General features: G+C 46.1%; 1 protein-coding gene across 1 annotated transcript; it reads left to right on the plus strand.

Moving 5' to 3' along the window:
* Nucleotides 1–4,250: 4,250 nt before the first annotated feature.
* Nucleotides 4,251–20,512, plus strand: SLC49A3 (solute carrier family 49 member 3). Its single transcript, XM_018086210.2, has 9 exons — nt 4,251–4,469; nt 5,350–5,569; nt 11,381–11,457; nt 11,577–11,714; nt 12,258–12,374; nt 13,926–14,078; nt 15,908–16,065; nt 17,140–17,252; nt 18,576–20,512. The coding sequence occupies exons 1-9, from the start codon at nt 4,251–4,253 to the stop codon at nt 18,728–18,730; spliced, it is 1,350 nt and encodes a 449-aa protein (XP_017941699.1). The 3' UTR covers nt 18,731–20,512.
* Nucleotides 20,513–21,116: the final 604 nt, after the last annotated feature.

The following is a 21,116-nucleotide window of genomic DNA, read 5'->3' on the forward strand; positions in this document are numbered from 1 at the left end:
ACCAACCTTACTGTAAATTTCCTAATCTCTGATCTAAATCTACCCTTAATCATTTTAGGGCCATTCCCCTTTGTTCTACCACTACGTGCCTTGTGAAAGTTCCTCTCCATCTTTCTTGTCAGCCCCCTTTAAAGGACATTAAGCCTCAGTTAATGAAGAAGGGACCAGGCAGTCCCTGGGAGGTGCTGGAGGATTAAATGCAAAAGCTAGAAGAAGAAGCTTAAAGCAAAGGGAGGGAGAGCTGAAAGTGGAGCCAGGACCCCTCCAATATCCATACCAATCAACTAGTTTGACTGTCAGTGCCCTTGCTTTCCCTGGTTGTCCTACATTGTTAAAGAAAGTGTGGAGGGCCCCCCTGTAATTAGGGATGTAAGTAGACTCTAGGTGGAAAACATTTCTGTCCTTTTCTTCTGGTGATGGGGCCTGGCTCCCCAGTCAGCCAGCTGTGTGCCAATGGGAGCTGCATCTGTACTCCCTTGCAACCAGAACAGGCTTACAGGTCTTCAGGGGACCTTCTGTCCACTTCCTCAGCTGCTGTGCCTGCTGTGCAGAGCACAAGTTTTTATAGCAAAGAATGTGTGCTGAGGTAGGACTCCAGCCCACACTAGCATGCACTGAAGCTTTTGCTGTCCCTAAACCCAGAAATCACAGTGAGATGAATCTGATTCTAAGGCTTGAACTCAGGAGAGGAATGTGGGAACTTCAATTTGTGTATTTGGAGAAGAGATGGCATGTGCTATTGCAGCAGCTATTCCAACATCCTGCTAGATGCATATCTGAAAGGAGGGAAAGGTCCATACGAAATGCTGAAGGAGCAAATACTGTGGTCTACAACACGAGTGAACATTACGAATGACATTGGACTGTAGTACAGGAGAAGCTTCATTTGAGAACAACTAATGCAAAATCTGTGAGGTAATGCTGGGAAATGAGGTTTGCCAAGTATTAAGGGATTGGGCTCGCAGACTCATTGTAGCTGTTTGGTCTTCAAAGGAAAGAGTTCCTGTGCTTTAGTAGCTCTGCGTGGGCTTCTGTGTAAATCTCTTGACCTAACATGCCGTGGCCCAAAGTGTGAACTGCTGCTGACCTCCATCATCATCCGCTCCAACTTTTGCCAAGTTGGGAATTTTGTCGAAGTGCGATGAAAGGTTCTGGTTAATTGTAGCCCTGGCACGGCTCTGAAGGCACATGAGCTATAGTAGGTGAGTGAAAATTGCTTGTCACCATCGCAAACAGGAACTGACATTGTGACATCTGTTGAGCTGCCTCCAGAGAAGCACATGAGGACAGGGACGAAGCAGCACAGTGCATAACAGAGGCTCCTCTTGATGCCTTCTGCACCTCACACTGAGGCTGTAGTTCTGTGTGGCCTCTCAGACAATGTTGCTGAGCGTAGCTTGACCAGACCACAGGGGTGTATTTCCACAGAGGTATCTGTCTCTCTGTTTGTTTTTCACCTTTCTGTCCCAGAAGCAACCAGATTTTGGGAGCTGACATCCTATGACCTCTCATGTTCTCTCTCCTCCTGCATCTGTCCCTGTGACCTGCAGTGGATATCAAAGCTCACCTGAGCTTTGATACAGGCTATTCATTCAGGAGTTGGACTCAGTGATTCTTGTGGGTCCCTTCCAGCTCAGAATATCTGTCATTCTGTGATTCTGTGGCTTTGGTGGGCCAAAGCTGAGTTAAGACAATGGCCCTTGGAGAGTGAAGGAGCGTGGAACCTCCCTCTGCCTGTATTATGCATCTTTAGATGTTACAGGACTTTGACCTCGCCAAGAAAGAACTGCATCTTCTTTACCTGTTCTGCATGAGTGGACTTGAATCAGAGCAATCTCTGTGTAAGTACCAGCCTTGGCAGTGCAGAGTTTCAGAAAAACATGCAGGATAAGGGCTCCAGCTCCTAGCAGAAGAGCTTACTAACTACTGTGGATGAAATTATCACAGCTGGAAAAACCAAAAGCAGGAGGTGGCATACTCACTCACTATTTCCCTGTGCTGGACAAAACTCCACAGTGCCATCTCTTTGTTGCAGGGGCATTTGGTGGCCTCTTTGACTATAGAAACACCTTGAGCTCCATTGCCTAGTTCTGAATTTCTCTGTTACAGAGCAACACATGGTAAACAACGAAACATACTTTTTCTCTCCAGACCCTTGAAGAAACCCACTTCCTATTTTGAGGAACAAGCTCGGGCCTCAGGCTTGGACAGGTGGCAACTTTCCAGCTTCTGTGCTCTCACACACTTGTGCTAGAAGTGGAGTTCTTGTTCAGGATAGGAGTACAGTGCAGCCCACGTGCTTGGTTTTCAGCAAGGAATGGTTTTACTCGGTCTAATGGAAATGCGTCAGAATACTTAAAATCCTGGCTTGCGTAGACACATACACTGTACACAAAATGCTGTGCTCTGGCTTGTGCCATGACTCTCCTAATGATGTCATGTGTAGAGGAACAGGAGGGATGCAAATTTACCTGAAGCTGGCTTACAAAATGTATCATCTCTTTAATTACACTGTTTCCTGGTACAGTGTTTCATCACCACCACCCCCATCTGGGAGGCAGTGAGGAACTGAGAACTGCTATTGCTGGAAATACACAGCTGGGATTTGTTTAGCAGCAGTTTAGCATCCCATAATCAAACTAATGCTCATGCCTTAGTGATGCTAGTAGCATCTAAACAGTTACATTAGCATTAAACATTTAAATTCCTATCCCAGTCTGCTGAAAGTCTGGGAAGTGATCTGGAATACCCTCCGTGTTGTCTAAGAGTACAATTTCCTTCAGCACCCAGCATCGTCATCCACCTGACTGAAGAAGCTGAGCAAATACCAAATCCACCCTCTGCCAGACCTTTGACTGATGTCACGTGTGTGTCTGAGCCCAGTGTGGTGATGTGAACTTTGAGTTGAATGCAGCAGACAGCAGTATGTCAGCTCCTTCCAGAGAAGACTGATGCTAGGCATCCTTGCAAGGACACTGATAATGCATTCAAAACTTCTCTTTTACTACCATTTACTCATTGCGTCCCTACTAGGAGAAAAGCCTAGCTAAACAACGATTTGCACATGGCTGTTCTCACGCAGTGACACTAGGAAGAAAAGAAGTCCATCTCCCCTTCTGCTCCTGTCTAATGTGGTAGTTTTTATGGTCCCTAGTGCATAAGAAAAGTACTAGAACACTGGAAATAACAAGTAGAGTGTAGGGACACACCTTCCTCTGAGGTTACCTGAGCCCTTTTTCAGTTACACATTAATGCTGCAGATGATCCTGTCTGCAGGATGCAGACTGGGAAGAGGAAGCTTGTGATGGTGGGGAGGAGTACCTGGAAAGCAACAGTGGCTGGAGTTCTTCTGTAGAAAGCTATAGCTGAAGTTTTTATTCACCTTTCTGCAAACTTTATTATCTTCAGTATTCAGCAGCAAGATCATCTTCTAACACCGTAGTAGCTTAACATCCACATTATTGAAACTTGTTCTCAGGTTAGGCCAATCTTTTTGAAAAGCACCAGGAGGCGTCTTTGCAAAAAATCTACAGAAACATCCTTAAATTTGGGTTTAAATTTCTTTCTTGTGTGCGTGATCTCAGGACCTGAATTTAGAATCAAGTCTTGTCATTCTTATAAGAAACCAGAAGCAGACAGGAACTGTGAAACCAGTGCCTAAAACAAGGTTTAGGGAGATATTTTCAGATATGGCATTGGAAGAAAAATATGGAGAGTTATTAAAGTACTACTTTTGTGTGTACCTTCCATCCTACATGTCCTGATACATTGAATAATGCAAATTTCTAGGCCCTTTTTTATCAGTTGAGTTTATAGAGGAAAGCATGGAATAATGTGTCTCTCTTGGCTGACACATAACAAAGTTGTTCTTGCAAGATGTCCAGGAGTTACCAGTGGAACTGTAAATAGCAGTCTGAGTTTAAGAGGCTCTTAGTTGCAGAGAGGAGGCAGCAGCCTCTATTTTGTTTATGCTAGTATAGAAGCATTGCTTGTGTTTTACATCAGGTAAGTGCATGCATCGGGGCCAACATGTTCAACGTAGCGACAGAAAAAGGTACTGGCCTCTGCTTTTGGCAGCCTCCAGCATCAGGTCCAGGGGATTGGGGATGAGGCAGTGAAATGGATGGGGTGCTCTGGGCTGAGTAAGTAACTGCAGACACTGGAGGTTTGAATTTTTATCACCAGCCTTAAAATCCTAATTTCAAGGAGAGACTAAGATAGTGAGCATCCTCGCAACTCAGTTTGAGGAGATGCTGAATTTCTGTTCTGGAGGTTTCTGTGCTTACGCGTGTTCGGTCTCTACTCTGCAGCTGTGGCTGACGTTCGCTCCTGTGGCTGATAAGACAGCTGCCTACTTCCACATTTCCCTGGAGACAGTCAACTGGCTCTCAATAGTGTACCTCCTCATCTCCATCCCGTTTGGTCTGGTGGCAACGTGGGTTCTCGACAGCGTGGGGCTCCGGTGTGCTGTGAGTTGAAGTGTTCTGTTTCCCTGAGGAGGTTTCACCTAGAGGCAGCAGATGCAGAAAGCACTAACGTGCATGCTTTAGATGGGAGCCTTGCCAAATGCTGCAGAGGATGAGCATGTTGAAAGCTGTTTCAGTAACAGCTGTCACATCACCTCTGAGGTGAAGAACAGTGGGAAAAGTCAGAATAAGGTTGCACCCCTACTTTCCTTTAGTTTTTGTTATCTTAGCCAAATGACAGGGATAGATGCTGTGAGCTGACTCTGTGAAGACAGAGCTGTAATTGGGTAGGATTTGCTGTGGAAAAGTATTAGCATAGCTATTTCATTTGCAGGATGAGTTTAAGGAGCAGCAGGACAGGATGCAAGCAAGAGACCCCTGTCAGCTCGGAGCTTGGTCTCTGCTAAGCCAGCTTGGGATCTCTACACAGTCTTCCCAAAACTGTGTTGTGGAATGTGGCACTGAAACACTAGCATGCTAGTGGTATAGAAGAGCATTTGCAGGATCCATATGCTGGATGATTCATTGCCATGATCTTTGGATTGTCACAGCAAAATATGGGTGATGGCACAAACTTGCCAATAGGGTGTAATTAGTGAACTTTATTTCTCATCCATTCCATGCCAGTGTCTGCTCCCTTGCACAAGCTACACTGTGGCGTGGTTCTCATGCAGGGCCAAGACAACCACATTGCTCCCTAAGGAGACAAGTTGGATGAGGAGCATCTTGCAGTGGCCCAATGGGGTGGGGATGATCTGCAGGCATGTATTAATAGCACCCAGTGTCTTCTGTGGTACATATGAGACTCTGCTCATGCTAATCTATTTTGTTAAGTTCTACCCTTCACACTTCAGCACACAAGCCCTGTTTCTGCTTGCTGCAGGTGATCCTGAGTGCATGGCTGAACATGATGGGTAGCATCACCCGGATGTTCAGCGTCCTGAAGTTCCTGAGCTTGGGTTCCCGGAGTTACTGGTACCTGTTTATTGGGCAATGCCTCTGTGCACTGGCGCAGCCTCTTATCATCTTTTCACCAACAAAGCTGGCAGCACTGTGGTTCCCAGACCACCAGAGAGCGACAGCAAATATGATTGCATCAATGGGTAAGTGACAGCTCCGAAGCAGTATTGCTGTCTCCCAGAACTTGCTAGCATTTTTTTGCTTTTCAGAGGCAGCAGCCAGAGGAAATGTTCTGTACTGCAGCCATTTGCCCTTGCAAATGCAGCTCCACCCAAGAGTCTTGTAGCCACGTGCAACAAAACACAGGAGCAAGAAGTGGGTCTAAGCCACATCTAGGTGCTATGTTCAGAGCAAGCCACCCAGGCTTCTAACCTTCTTCCTCTCTGCCATGAAGAGATTATCATCTTTGCCTAAATATCATAGAAGTTAGGGACAGCCCTTAATGTTACTAAGTACGAAGTCTTCAGTGGCCTTAATTTTGCAGCTTCTTAGGAAGGTGTCCAAATTGCATGTAGTGCCAATGGTCACAGTTGCCAAATTCTGTAACTGGATAGAGTTGGGGCTGCTGTGGCAGTGATGTCCACGAGTTCATCCAGTAGCAAGACTGAGCATGTATTCCTAATTGGTGTGTATGTATACACAAATAAAATACCCTCAGCTGGCCACACAAACATGTTGGGGATGCTAAATGGTGGGACTACCCACACAGAAACCACACCTGCCTTGCTAAGTGCCCGGAAGGTGGGAAACTGGAGGAGAGGCACCAGAAAAGCTTGCTCTAATCTTGTTCCTCTCTTGGCTCCTTTGGGCCCAGATAGAGACAGGATACTGCACTTGACAGACCTGTTTCCTCCCTTCATGTGGCTTTTTACCCAGCAGCCAAAGAAATCCCTTCCTCTTTTCTCCAAGGACCTGAGGAACGCTTCAGAAACTGGGCTGGCTTGCTGGCTCCAGCTGGGAAATCTCACAGTGCCTACTTGTGTGTTGGAGCCCCGTATGTCCTTCTGTCAAAACAGCCAACAGCTGCTTTCCCTCCCCGTTGTGTTGGAGTTGTGAAGAAGGGATAGGCATGGGCAAAAGGGCAGTACAGAAGCACCTCTATACAGCTTTCTGCAAGCCTAGAGCATGGGCTCTCTTGTTTACCAAGAATGGATTTATGGTGTCGGAACAAATAAAATCTTTTTGCGCTGCCTTTCCTAGAATAGGGTGGACTTGATGACTCACCTTGTTTCCCAGTGCTGAGACAGACCTTCATCTTCCCTGCTGGAGAAGGAGCTCTTTTGTCAGTGTGGCACCATACAATACCACCAAGGACCACTGGGCACTGAAATAAAGTTCATAGCCCTGAAGGACCCCAGCCTGCAGACAACTTGCCCTTTTTAAGTAAGAGAGCAGACAGAGCAGCCAAAGAGCATTTCTTTCACATAGCTCCTTAGTCTTTTCAGGACCAAACGGATCTAACTATGGTAAGAATAAAACTGAAGAGCAAGAAACCGTAGATTCCTAAAACCTGAAGCTGTTTAGTCTCTGCCACTGTGGGACATCAGAGTGTGGATGGAATGGGCTGTGATTATTTTCTGCAGCAACACCTGCAGATTGCTGCACAGAGGGCTTCCATTTATAATGCCTGATTACACCCATAATGTCTGCTGTATGAAATCAGGATTTCATTTCAAGAAAATTTAAATATTGCCTAGAACGAGGATCTACCACAGCCCCAGTTATTTATTCCTGTGGTTAATTACATCACTGGCAAATGTCAGCCTGTTACTTCTCATCTCGATGCTCCTTATCCCCCAGCTATTCAGTCTTGTTGCACCTGTTTGTCAGGTAGTTATGGACAGAATCACCTCTTCTCTCTTTTGTCTAGGAAAAAGTAACTTTACAGCCTCATTTCCCTTTGCTTCTTCCCACTTGTCTCCATGTCTTCCTGTTGCTCACTTGAGCTTTATCTCTCATCGTGCTCCAAATTATCAATACCCATTTCCTGTGTAATTGCCAGAGCAGCACTCAGCACTCCAGTATGTTTGGTATCAGTGCTGCACACAGAAACTGACCCTACAGCCTCTTGCTATTAGTGGGTAGTCTTCCCCAGGCTTTTGTGACAAATATGGACCTTGCACCCAGGATCCTGCTGAGCAGCTGAAATCACTATGACTCAGCTGTCAGAGTGATTAATGACTCAGCTCTGGAGTGTTTATTTTATTCTGGTCCTACCCATCACTTCTAGAGACTTACTCATAGAGAAGCAGTGCCAGATCTCCTGTGAACACCATGAGAAATTCTCCTGTGTCAGAAGTAGACAGTCTTGTCTGATTCCACTGAAGTGACCCCTGCTTCATCCATAGGATTCTTCATTTACTGTGGTCTGCACCCTGAGGAGTTTCAGTGCATCAGCATCACTGACCACAAAACACATAGGTCCATTGCAGAGTACTGCAACCTAATCCATCAGGACTCTTGGACCATAATGTACAGTTGATTAACTGCAGTGATCTCCTTTCCATTCACAGAAGGTTTAGGCTCATAAAATTTCTCTTCCCAGGAAAAGAAGGCAGCTGAAACCTTGTAATTACTCAAGTAGTCTCAGTGTTTTAAATTGAAATTAAAATTTAAAATTTAAATTAAAATTTAGCCCACTGCTCACATTTCCAACCCTCAGCCATACCTTCTGGAACTGCTTCAACATGTCTATAGTTCATGAAAACAGCTGACTACTTTGCAGGCTGCAACCTGCAAATGTTCTCAACAATGCCCAGTTGCATTTTACCCCAACAGAGAAGATTTAATCCCTCTCCTTGGAAACTGTTGTTTAATTGAGTCCATGTACTTAGAAGCAGGTAACATTTCACCAGCATCATAAGCTAGTACTTTCTCAAGTACAGAGCAGAAAGACTACAGCTATAGCACTATTAATGACACCTCAGCAGAACCGTGGAACAGATAAGGTTGGAAGGCATCTCTTGGGATCATCTCGTCCAATGCCCTGCTCAGTCAGGCCTGGCTAGACCAGGTTGCCCAGGTTTATCTCTGTTCAGGGTTTTGACTGTCTGCAAGGATGAAGGTATTGCAGCTTATCTGAGCATCTTGTTTCAGTGCTAAACCACTATCACAGTAAAGAAGTTTATGTTTGGGTAGAAATTCCTGTGTTATGCTTTGTGTGAGAAAAGCCTGGTTCCATCTTTGTAATTGCTGATCAAGGTTCTTTTCTCCAGACTAAACAGTCCCAGCTGTCTCAGCCTCCTTAGGTATGAGAGATGTTCCACTCCTTTAATCATGTCTTTGGCCCTTGTCTGGACTTGCTCCATTAATTGGTATCTCGTATCGAGGAACCCAGCACTGGACTCAGCCCTCTCTATATTTCTCACCAGGTCTTAGTAGAGGGTAAAGATCTTTCAGCTACTGGAAATACTCTTCCTAATGCAGCCCAGCATGCTCTTGGACACCTTTCTTCAAGGGTGCATTGCTGGCTTGTGGTCAACTTGCAATCCATCTGGACCCCGTGTCCTTCTCTGCAAAACTGCTTTCCAGTAGCTTCTCCAGGCTGGTCAGTCCTAGCTCTCTTAATGTCTCCTCCCATGACAGAAGCTCCAGTCCCTTAATCATGTTTTCTGTTTTCTGGACCGGTAAGTTCCTGTCTCCCTCACACTGGGGGCCCCAGAACTGGACACAATAATCCAGATGTGGACTCACAGGTGCTGAGTAGAGGGGAGGGAGCACCTCCCACTGACAACACCCTGCCTAGTGCAGACCCCGGGCTGCTGGTGGCCTCTTTATCAGGAGGTTGTGTTGCTGCCTCATGGTCAAGTTGATGTCCACCCGTCCCTCTGGTCCTTCTCTGCAGAGCTGCTTTCCTGTTGGTGAGCCTCAAGGGGCACTGGTGGATGGGGGGGGGGGTGTCATCATTCTTCCCCAGGTGCAGCACATTACATTTCCTCTAGCAGAGCTTCACAAGATTCCCCTTCACCCATTTCTTCAGTCTGTTGCAGTGCCTCTGAATGGCAGCATGGCCACCTCTTCTATCAGCCACTCCTCCCAGGTTCACATCATCTGCAGACTGGCTGTGGGTGCAGTCTGTCCTGTCATCCAGGTTAAACTGTTTTGGCCCCAGTATCAGCCCCTGGGGTGCATCACTAGTGACTGGCATCCAGCTGGTCTTCCTGTCAGTGAATACAATCCTCTGGGCCTGGCCATTCAGTTGGCTTTCAGTTCATCTCACTGTCCAGTAGTCTAGCCAGTACTCTGTCAGTTTTTTTGCAAGATTGTTATGGGGACAGTGTCAGCTGCCCTTTACTCATCCATCCAGCCAGTCATTTTACTGTATAAAAGCTACTAGATTAGTTAGGCATTTTTCCTTTTCACTTTATTGTCCTTCCTGTGCCTGGAAATGGTGGAGAACATTAGTTGTTTCATGACCTTCCCAGGGATCAAAGTGAAACTGAAAGGCCTGGAAAGTTCCCTGGATTCTCCTTCTTGTCCTTCTTGAAGATGGGTGTGACATATGCTTTCTTCCAGTCTTCAGGAGCCTCTTGGAATTACCATGGCCTTTTAAAAGTAACCAAGAATGGCCTTACAATGCAAACAATCTGCTCCTTCAGTACTGATGCATCCCATCAGTCTCATGGATTTGTGTATGTCTGGGCTATACAATGTTCTCTAACCTAGTCCTCCTCCACTGAGGGTAAATCTTCATTACTCCTGACTTTACCTCTGGTCTCGGGGCTGAAGACCAGTCTTACCAACAACAAATGAAGTGAAGAAGGCATTGAATACCTTGGCATTTTCTGTGTGCTTTCTCACCAAGTCTCCCACCCCATCCAGCAACAGCACCACATTTTCCCTAACTTTATTTTTGCTGCTAAAGTCCTTGCAGATGCCCTCGTTGCCCTTCACCAGACTCAGTTCCAAGCTGGCTTTGGCTTTCCTAACCTCATCCCTCCACACTAGTAGAAAATCAACTCTACTTTGACTACTTGCAGAATGTTGCCTTAAAGTTCAAAAATCGTCTCCTGCAATTTTAGGTGTTTCCAAGCTAAGTCCCAGGAGTCCTGCTTCACATGCTGCTCAGCTCCAGCCCCATAACAATGCAACACCCTCTCGCAGTACAGTGTCTGAGATTCTCTGCTGCCATGTGATTTTTGTAGTTGATAGCAAAGATCAACTTGTTAAGCCTGTTTGGGCTTTACGGAGGAAGTATAAAGGCTTGAAAAGTGTCAGGAATGACCTAGTGTCACTTTAGAGAGCTGTCATTTGGCTTATCTGCTGTTCGTGCCCTTTTGACAAAGGAAACTAATGGCATCCTAGTGACTTTTAAAATGAGCATTGCCAGCAGGTTGGTCCCCTGTCCACATCTGATTCCTTCAATGTTAGAAGGGCATGGACATATTAGTGTAAGTGCAGTTAAGAGCCACTAAGACAGTTAAGGGAATGGAGCATCTGTGATGCCAGCTGAGGCTGAGCAAGCTGCCACTGTTCACCCTCCAGAAGCCTCAGGGGGTTCTTACACACAATAGTGTATTCCCCCTGATGACACGGGGGAACAAAGAATGGAAAACATCTCTGTTTGTAACTCCTGCCATATAACACCAGGACAGATGACACGGATTCGTCCACCTTAATTTTGTCCCTTTAGCTTGACATTTACCGAGGCAGGCTTCTGAAGGTGAGTACATCATAATTCACAGATGAAAAGCAGTCTAGAGGGGTTAGGAGTTGTAGGGAAATGGTTTTATAGGATGGACTTCATGGGGGTGAGAGAACAGATGTGGCAACAGTAAGACCAAACAGTCAGCTTCTCCAAATGTTCCCCTACTAGTTTCTCCCTGTATATGCCATGTTCTGTCCTTATTACTCTGCTGCACATGGCAGCTCTGGTGCTGGCAGGCAATAGGGGCAGACACATAATTCTGACTACCTGCATGAAAAAAAAATGTCTCTCTTTTATTTCCTTCCAGCCAATCCCTTAGGCATTCTTATAGCAAACTTGTTGTCACCTGCACTAGTTCCTGAAGGAAAGCACATTCCACTGATGGTAAATGAAATCTGCTTTTATTAGTTTTAGCTGGGCTAATTTGAGTCCAGCTGATTTATTTGTTTGGGGGCAGTGGACCTGGAAAGACTGGTAACTTGTCTTATCCTTTTGTCGTGTAGCTGGGTGTTTATGCTGTCCCAGCAGTAACTGCCTGTGCCCTGGCAACACTGGGGATTCACGAGAAGGTTCCTCCCACGCCTCCTTCAGCCAGTGCCACTAACTCCAACTCACAGCCATTCTTCACGGGGCTCAAAATGGTAAGTGCTATAGCACAGAGAGTGCCATGTGGAGTGAGGGATTCAGCCCTGCCAGACAGGAATATGCTGGGGAATTCGCTTACAAAGCAGACTCAGAATGCCACTTCCCCAAACCTGCATGGAAAGCCCCCTGAAGGAGATCAGGATCCCTTCCTTCCTCTGGGAGTGGAGGAGTGCAGCAAAGCTGCAAGAGATGCTATCTGAGCATTCAGCTGTGGGCTGGCTGTCATTCAGATACCTCAAACAGGCACACCAGGGCTCACCCAAGAGGACCACACAATTTGAGCCCCCTGAACAGATGTGGTAAGGGGTAGGACAGCACATGGCAACACGAAGGAAGAATTTGGGCACTGAAGAGATCTTTCCTCCCTACATGGTCCCCATTTTAACTTGTCCTCTCGCTGAACTGACAGGACAGAGCCCTACTTTGTCAGTAATCACAGGGTTTCCCTGTCAGCATTTTCACCTGCTCACCCTCAAGTCTACTGTCACAGCCAGGCCCTTTTCCCCCCTCCACTTATTTACATTAACTTCCTTTTTTAGCTCCTGAGAAACAAGCCATACATCATCCTGGCAGTGTGCTTTGGAGGAGGAATTGGGATGTTCACCTGCTTTTCAGCCCTGCTAGAACAGATCCTTTGTGAAAAGGGGTATTCAAATGTGAGTCTTCCTCCTTTTCTCCCCATTGTCCAAATCATCTATGATACAATCAAATTGATTTTCCCTGATAAGGAATTCAGAGCAAAATGAAGACAATTGAATATCCTGCAGTCTCATATCTTATTTGTTCATATTATCTAATATAGATTAAGCAGTACATTAATCCAGAGCACAGCCAACCTCTTAGCATAATGGATAACCTGCATTTTCATTACTGCCCATGACCAGGCTCCCATTTGCAAGTGAAAATTCTTTTAGGAAAAAAGAATGTTGCCATTTTCCTAAGCTCCTCCAGAGCATTGATGTCTGTGCAGCCTTCTGTCACCTATCCCAGAGTAGAATGGAGCCCAGGCAGGCCCTGAAGTGAAGCTGAAGGCAAGCAGCTTTTCCTCTTTGCACAGTCTTACACAAAGCCAGGGTAGCAGAGGAAGTCCCAGGTAGTGTGACAGCTGTTTCCCCATCCTTGCTATGACACTGCCCAGGTGCTGCTTTTATGGTTCAGCACAGTGTGTGCATAGCTGGCTCCTCCTGCTCTCTCCCTGTAATAGCAGGAGGATGTCCCAGTTCATGTATTTCCCCTCAGCAGGCTGCACTTCAGTCCTGCTGCTTGTATTGCCATGGAGGTCCTCTTAAAACACCTCTCCAGATGTTATGTATGCACATTGACATGTCTGGTCTCTGTCCACCCCCTCTTCAGCTCCCAGGTCTAATAATTGGCTCAGGGCTCCATAGCCAGGTCATGTTTGCAAACACCATTGGCTTTTCACTGGAAACCTTTTAAACTTTTCAGCCTTGCTTTCTGTCCCTCATGATGGTTTTGTCTGTGTGACTGGCTTGTCCCACCCCTTTAGCCCACAGAAACCATTCCATGTACCCTTTCCTTCTAGTCTGCCCCTGAGGCTCTCAAAAATGTTTACCCAAATTTGTTAAAAGCTGCTCTGCTTTCAGCATTGCTGTCTGCATTTGAATTCTTATGGAGCTGAAGAAGTAGTGCAAACAAAGGGTAATCACTGCAGGCAACAGAGCATGTACCCTATCTAGCTACTGCTCACTGCCTCTCTAATTAGGCTTTGACACAGCCAGGTGAGTGTCCCATCTAACACGTGTTGGGTGTGCCAGTGCAGGTCCCTGGTAGGAAAAGGGCCAGGAGGATGATTATAAACAGCAGCAGGTCCCAAGGCAGCTGGACCTGTTAGCTCCAGTGTGGACAAAGCACCCGATTGCCCCTGAAAGAGCCCAGTGGCTCCAGGCTGGAATTTTTAATGCCAGGAACTGCTGTTGCTCTGCACCCAGCCTCCCTTGACAAGTGTGCAGAGATTGGTCATCCCTTGGCAGTGCTGCCACCTTGCTGTCCCCACACACTGATAGAAGCACCTGGCCCCTGTTACTTGCTACTCAGCACCCTGTGAATGCCTCAACTACTTGCAGCGGGCAAGGACGCTTTTCCTACCTTAGTAAGTGATCCCCTGGCATTTGGCAAATGGGTCAGCGACATTAAAATCTCTTTTCTAGCTGCTCTAGTTTCTCATTACTTGTTCTTCTGCCCTCCAGAATTTTGCTGGCCTGACTGGTGCCCTGTTCACAGTGTGTGGTTTGTTGGGTGCTTTCCTACTAGGCATGTATGTTGACCGGACAAGGAAGTTCATAGAGTCCACCAAGATCTGTTTCTGTCTGAGTGCACTTGCCAGCATTGTGTTTGCAGTGGTGAGTTCTCCCTTGCATTACACCGTATCCGTGGGCTTATTTCTGTTGCCATCTGATAAATCATCAGCTTAAACCAAGGTCATTTGATGTCACATATTAAGCCATGTGTTACGCTTTGGAATTATCTCTCTGGGCTAGGAATGTTTTAAAGGAAAACCCTTTACTGAGAATTTCACAGTCACTGTGGAGCCCGAAAGAGACTGATTCAGGATATAAATAAATTGGCATAGTTTTGCTTCCCTACACTGGATCACCATGTTTGCTTCCTGACTCCCAAGGCCATTTTTTCAGAAAGGAAACGGAACTGCTAAATATCCATCTTACAAAAATGAACAAGAATGCCCTGTTTTCCCAACGCCTGCCTTTAACAGGGGTGGGTGTCGGGAGTGTAACATTAGCAGAAAGGACCTAGTTACGTGCCTTGTTCTTAAGTAGTTCCTTGAGGAGGACAAGACAAGAGAGGCAAAAAAGTAGAACACTTGGATTCAGCCAGGAGAGGAATGCAAAACCTGGAGACTTTATGCCCATGGGGCTAGAGTGCAAGTACTGCACTCAAGCATAACCATTGCCAGTGGGAGCCTTCATACAGCAAGAATCTGATCATGACACAGGGGACTCCTAGCACTGCAGAGGACCCAAAATGGTGCAGCTTTCTGCTTTCTCTGCAGGCTTATGCTGTGCATTTCTCTTGTGTGTTGAAAAAATCAAGACTTTCAGTACACTGTGATCCCACCTTCCCCTGCCCCAAGATCCCAGTGATGGTAGCTCCATTTGGAAGAGATAGACAAATGCAATGCCTTTGTCACTGTAGGCCAAGGTGCCTCAAGCAAGCCTTGCATTTTCAATCTCTTTAGTACTCTAGCATTTTTTTTGAGGATGATCTGTATACAAGTCAGATTGCCTGGACTCAGATAAAGCACTGAGTAGATAGGAGGCAGTGTTAGGAGTAACAAGCAAACCCTTCCCTCCTCCCCTTCCTTTCTTCACCTTCATTCCATACAGATGAACTGTTAGTTCAAAGTATTAGAACAAAAATAACCCATTCAAATCCGCTTCAAACTCAGATTTCAAACAGAGTTTTTCTTGACTTTACCAGTTTAGCTGGGCCAGGCCTGCAGCTATGCCAGGACAGACACCTCATGTTCCTCTGTGGGAATTTATTACATCAGTAAGGAAGGAGGTACCAGCAGTGTGGCTGCAAAGTACTTCATCTTTATCAGCATTGGCTGGACAAGGCCATGCTCTTTCCTCCAGAGTTAGGGACAAGGCTGTTCTAGACACTAAACTAATCTCCACGTTTTGTAGATGTTTTGTGGTTTTTTTGTTTGCTTTTTGGTTTGTGGATTTTTGGGGTATTTTTGTTTATGTTAAAAGCCCAGTTTTACAAACATGAGTCTGACTAATTTTCCTTATCACTGAGCTGCAGCAATCCAGTGAATTCTCACATGTAACCCAATGCAAACAGCTCCTCCAAAATGTTACTTTGCACTGGGAGAAAGGTGTGTGTTTCACTTGTGACTAGAGGTATACTGAACACATGCCTGGTAAGTTACTATATAGGATGTCAAGTTAAAGTAGTCCAACCACACCAATGCTTTTCAGGTAATTCTGCTGAATCCTCCCTCCCCTTGCTTCAATTCAACAAATAACTCTCCGCTGTGTAGCCATTAGTTGACTCTAGAGACCTGGAGGTAAAAAATTGATTTCAGGAACAGATAGGGAAGGTAGTGGTGAGACAGTGAGGCCTTGGAGCTTCCTGCAGGTTATGGGTTCAGAGACTTTCTGTGCAACAGTGCTGACACTGAGACTATTGTGTCTTTTTCCTGCAGGCTTCTCGGTTCAGACATCAGGCCGTCATGTTGGCCATCACCAGCTCACTCTTTGGCTTCTTCGGTTTTGCCATCTACCCCATTGCCATGGAGCTGGCTGTGGAGTGCTCCTACCCCGTGGGAGAGGGCACGTCTACAGGCCTGATTTTTGTTGCAAGGTAAGCAGGCAGCTTAAATCCAATTAAGAGCTGAGCTGGGGTTCAAACACACACATACACACACACAGGGGTGTGGGTGCAGGTAAGAGAAGAGAGCATGGACATCAGTGCTTGCCACCCTGCTGAACTTCTCTCTGGTGTTTGTGAACGTGACCATGGCAAGAGGGGAGCTGGTTGGCTGATCAATAGAGCTGAAGAGCTAAATGTTTTAAAGCAAGGAGGATTATGTGGAAGTGGTACAAGAAAAGCAAGAAGGAAGATGAAGTTCTCCCTTGCTTGGCATGAAGCGTGATTTAACCATGTCCAGCATCACCCACCTTTGGAGCACATGGGGGCTGTGTGCCTGAGAGACACACCCATTCCCATCACAGTACAGGCACTTGTCAGGTCTCAGTGCTCTGCTGAGAGAGATGGGGCTCATCAGCCCCAGGGCACCTGGTCACAACAGATGGGACTGACTGTCCTTCCAGTTATCAGTTTACCTGCCTAGGGCTTGCTCTGGAATTCAGCAGGAATGACTTGTTGGAGCTCTAATCAGTGATACAAATAACCTGGTGCCACCTTTTGTGTCAGGTGGAGCTCCAGCAGCAAGAAACATCAGTGAGTGAGGGGCATTAGACACTGCCTTTGAAGGCTATTGCCTCTCACTGGTTGTGGACTTTGTTGCTGCTGCCAGCCAGCTGTGAGTAAGGAGGAGGCTGAAGTCATAGCATGATTTTTTTCCATCCTCAGTCCTGGAGTGAGAGGTGTTTCCAAGTCTCTGCCCAGTGAATAAGCCTCAGCTCTTTGAGAGATGTAGTTCAACACCTGCTTGCCTTCAGAGGGAGTGTATAGTGATTCTGCCACACTGGCCCTGTGTCTGGAGGTGTGCAGAAAGGCTGACCTGGACACCCTGTGAGCCAGGGCCAGTTAACCAAGTGCCTGGGCCAGTGGAATCCAGCAGTAGCTTTCTCTGCTAGAAGGAACCTGCTCCAGAAAGAAGCCTCACTCCCTTCTGACTGGGGAAGCTGGGATTGTCTGCAGCACTGATAAGTCAGGCAGGTGCCATAACTGCATGTTGGCTTCTCCCCACAGCCAGGTTGAAGGTGTGATTTTGATGATTCTGCTACAAGCCCTCACTGTCCGTGTTTCTGAGGATCCCTTCTCCACCTGTGCCCTTGACCAGGATGGAGCCTTGGACTGGACAAGTAAGTACGTCCATGGGAAATGATGCCGGACATTCGGTTGCATCCTGTGTAGCCCCCACCCTCCTCCAGGTCTCACTGTGAGGGACCCTGCAATGCTGATTCCTGCTATAGTGTATTTCCTACCCACCTTTATGATGGTGCACTCCTTGCTACCAAGGAGTTCCTGCTAAACCAATCCTACAAGATTGAAAACAGGAAAACTCTAAGGTGCCATGAATGCCACTGCTGGCTCTGGGTTAAAATTACCCTTATGGTCACCCTGCAGAGACTGGAGCTTACCAAGCTAGAAAGCAGCTATTCTAAGAGGAAGACACAGTCCATGTAGCACAACTGCTTTGCAGTGTGGGAGGCCAAGAATACAACTGCATTGACTGAAAGTGACCTCTTGCTTTTGCACAAACACCTGCCTGTGTTTTTAACATACTGGTACAGCTTTGTTCTGACTTACTCCAGATTTCCCTTCCTTTCCTAGCTGGTCAAAAAAAGAGACAGCAACTGAGATGAGAGCACAAATGTGTTTTCATTGCAGGCTAAATCCTGGCCTTGATCTCTCAGCTGGTTCATATTTATGTAATATTGACCTCAAGTCCTGGGGACACTGTAAACAAAGGCTGATCATCATCTTTTAAATATATCCTGCTTGGCTGAGCAGAAACTCCCCAGAACAAGCTCCACTAGGTATCAGAGATCAAAGCTTCATAACAGGCACCCATTCCTACTCATTTTGTGATCTGATACATGCAGAAACATCTGTGGAGAAAGGCATGGAGGTGTGTGTTTGAAACACTGCTGGAATGAGAACTACTTTCAGGCCTTGTTCCATAGTCTGTTTTTTTTCTTCAGAAAAGTTTCTTTTGACACAAATTTTTCTTAGATAAGAGTTAGTGAACTTTTTCTACACCTGCTTTCAGATGATATAAAAAGAAGCACTACCTTTGAGGACCTGTTCTCTTATGAAACTCAAGTGTTTCGATTCAGTCTTTTTTGTAATGTTTTTCTGTGTACATTTACACAGAAACATGCACTCCCACAAACACACTGTGTGCACTGGTGTAAGGACTCTAACGTGTGGGGTCACGCAGGATTTGGAGTCCTAGAAACCTTCCACATTCCTCCCAAATACTCCTCCTATGCCAGTGTTAGGCGAAGCAAGGTTTGCCTGTTACCAGAGTGGCATTGCCCCCTGTGGTCTGCACCCTGTGCTCAGGGGTAGCCCTTGGGAGGCAGTCAGACAGACTGTGCAGTTTCTGGGAGCTGACCTCTAGGCTTCTGCACCCACGGGGAGTTGTGGATTCACTGCCTAAAAGTGTACCTTTCCTGCAGCTCCGGTGCTGGTGCTGGCTGGCCTCTGCAGTGCTATGGCTTGTTGCTACGTCATCTTCTTCCACACGGACTACAAGCGACTCCATGCTGAAACGATCGGTGGTGATTTGGTCAAGGCAGAAGATACAGCAACAGCAGATGTTCCTGAATCCTAAGCAGGCCAAAAAGGGGATGCTGAGGACCAAGGGCTTGGACCTGTGGGCATGGACCAATGCTCATCTGGCACACTGGGATATCTGTTGCACAACAAGCAAGACTAGAGCAAAGGGCACCTTTGCTGTGCACCCCTCAATCTTGCATTTATTTGGGGATCTGGGCTGAAAGAAATGCTGTCCTGACAGAAAGGTCAAAGTGGGACTGGACAACTATGCATGTAACTGAAATTTTTATCTGACTTGATTCAAGCTAAAGAAATGTTGCAGAGGAGGGGAGCATCATATTTCAGCCACTTTTTTGTTTTCATATACTTGGATCAAGGGTGAAGGTTTCAGAGGGATGGGAGCTGTGCCTACCACAAACCCAGTGGAAAACTTCTGTTTAAGGACTGTGGTTCTTGTGCAGCATAACAACTCTTCTACTCTGAGGTTGGATCTGATCGTGTCTCAGCTAAAAGACAGTAGGAGCCAGAGCATCCTTTCGTTTCAGCAGGGAAGTGAAAGTATGTGATCTGTAATACAAGTCTGTTACAATGAGCCACTTTGTCTTATCCTACAGACAGGAGAAGAAAAGCCTTGCCTGCAGTGGTGCCTGTAAAAGAAAATACCAGCAAGCAGCAGGAGTTAAATATGGCAACATTCCTCACCCATCTGGTTCCCTGCCAGGTGCTGAGACATTCAGGTTAAGCTTGTTTCACTTGGGCTTCTGTTTCTCCTCCTCTCCTGCAATTTCAGTGGTTCAAGTTTTCCACAAGAAGACAAACCTACCTGCTGGTGTAATATTAGGGTAGTGTGACACTGTCCTATGGAGGAAAACTGAGAGGGCAGCTCACTGTTAGGGCAATGACACAACAGGGCCTGCTGTGGTGAAAACTGGCAGAAGAACTGGCAAAGGTGACCTCTTAGAGAGTGCAGGGACTTGTCATAAGTTTCTACAGGTATTAGGGGCTCTGGAGGGAAGACCAAGTGAGAAACAACATCAACAAACACCTTCCAGTTCTCTCTGCAACTGACAAGTGTTCATCAGTGTTATAAGAGATGGGGAGTAACACAAAAGATCCCATTTGGAGTTCAGTTACGCTAGCAATTACTATGGGTAAAACTGGATTTTTCCTCTTACAGTACTTCCACTGCAGTCTGGTGTCCTGTTTTGGTGTTCAGGTCTACGTGTACAACCTGAGAAATTTTTTCCTTATAACATTTAGGTGGTAAAAAAATTTAGATAGTTGGGATTTCATAGTGCTTCATACCATGCGCATTGCAAAGGAATATCAGTACTTGCTGATTAAGGGATCTTGATGCAAATTGGATCTGTGACTAGCTTTGTTCAGTCCAGCTAAAGGATGATCCCAATGCCAAGGATGCACTTTCCCTGAGAAGCACTGTACAAAGGAGATGTCTCAGTGCCTGAATTCTCTTCCCCATTAGAAACTGGAAAGCTCTCCCTTTGTGAAACACCCATCTGCAATCTGCATCCTACTAGGGAGCCTGCTCGTTCCTACAGCTCCAGCCTTGATCTCACCAGTAAGCACTGATGTTTTCCAAAAGGAGAAGGAAGGAATTCTGAAACCGAAGTGAAACAAAATTGTTTAAACCTCTCAGAGGAATGAGATTAGCTGTCTTTTGCAAAACTAGCTGCACTCCTGCAACTAACAAGCCAAACACATCAACACCAAATTTACCTGCCACTTCTGAGTTCTACTGTACTGGGAAGCAAGAAGCACTTGGTACTTTATAATTTTATATATTTACAAATGTTTATGTTTTTTAATAAAGGGTGGTTTAAGAAAAGATTAAACTTTTCTCACTATATCAATCCCTAAAAAGTATGTTATAGATGCAAGGGTGCATCAGATCTGCTATGCAGCACAAGCTAAAAGCCTCTGTATCTGCCTGATGTGCAATAACTTGCGCTCAAACTGAGGATGTGTGAGGATCTTCAAAATGACAGTGTGAAATTAGCTCCATTTTGAATGATAGGTTAAGGGAGTAAAGAAATACTGCTAGCAAATGTCTCCAAAATCTATTGCCCTGGGCAGAGAGTCTTTGCACCAGCTAAGACACTTACCTTTATGGAAGCATATAAAAGAGATTTGAAAGGAGAGATTTTTCTCTCTACTAATCAGACATCAGACATTCAGGTGTGTGAGGCTATTTCAGAATTCCTAATGTGCACTGGAGCAACTTGCTCCTTTGCTATATGGTCTGTCATACCCTGACAGCATCCCATAAAGGCATTATGGCACTGCTAACAGTGAGACCAGGTAGCTCATGCAGATTCCTGCCTTGCACCATCAGCTGTTCCTGCTGGGCCAGCTAACTTCACATTTTATGTTTAGAACAAAAGAGGCTCAAATGTCTGGGCTAGTCTGTAATTACCACCATA

Source organism: Manacus vitellinus, unplaced genomic scaffold (assembly GCF_001715985.3).
Source record: "Manacus vitellinus isolate BGI_N305 unplaced genomic scaffold, ASM171598v3 scaffold_9_pilon, whole genome shotgun sequence".
In the NCBI taxonomy this organism is placed as follows: Eukaryota; Metazoa; Chordata; class Aves; order Passeriformes; family Pipridae; genus Manacus; species Manacus vitellinus.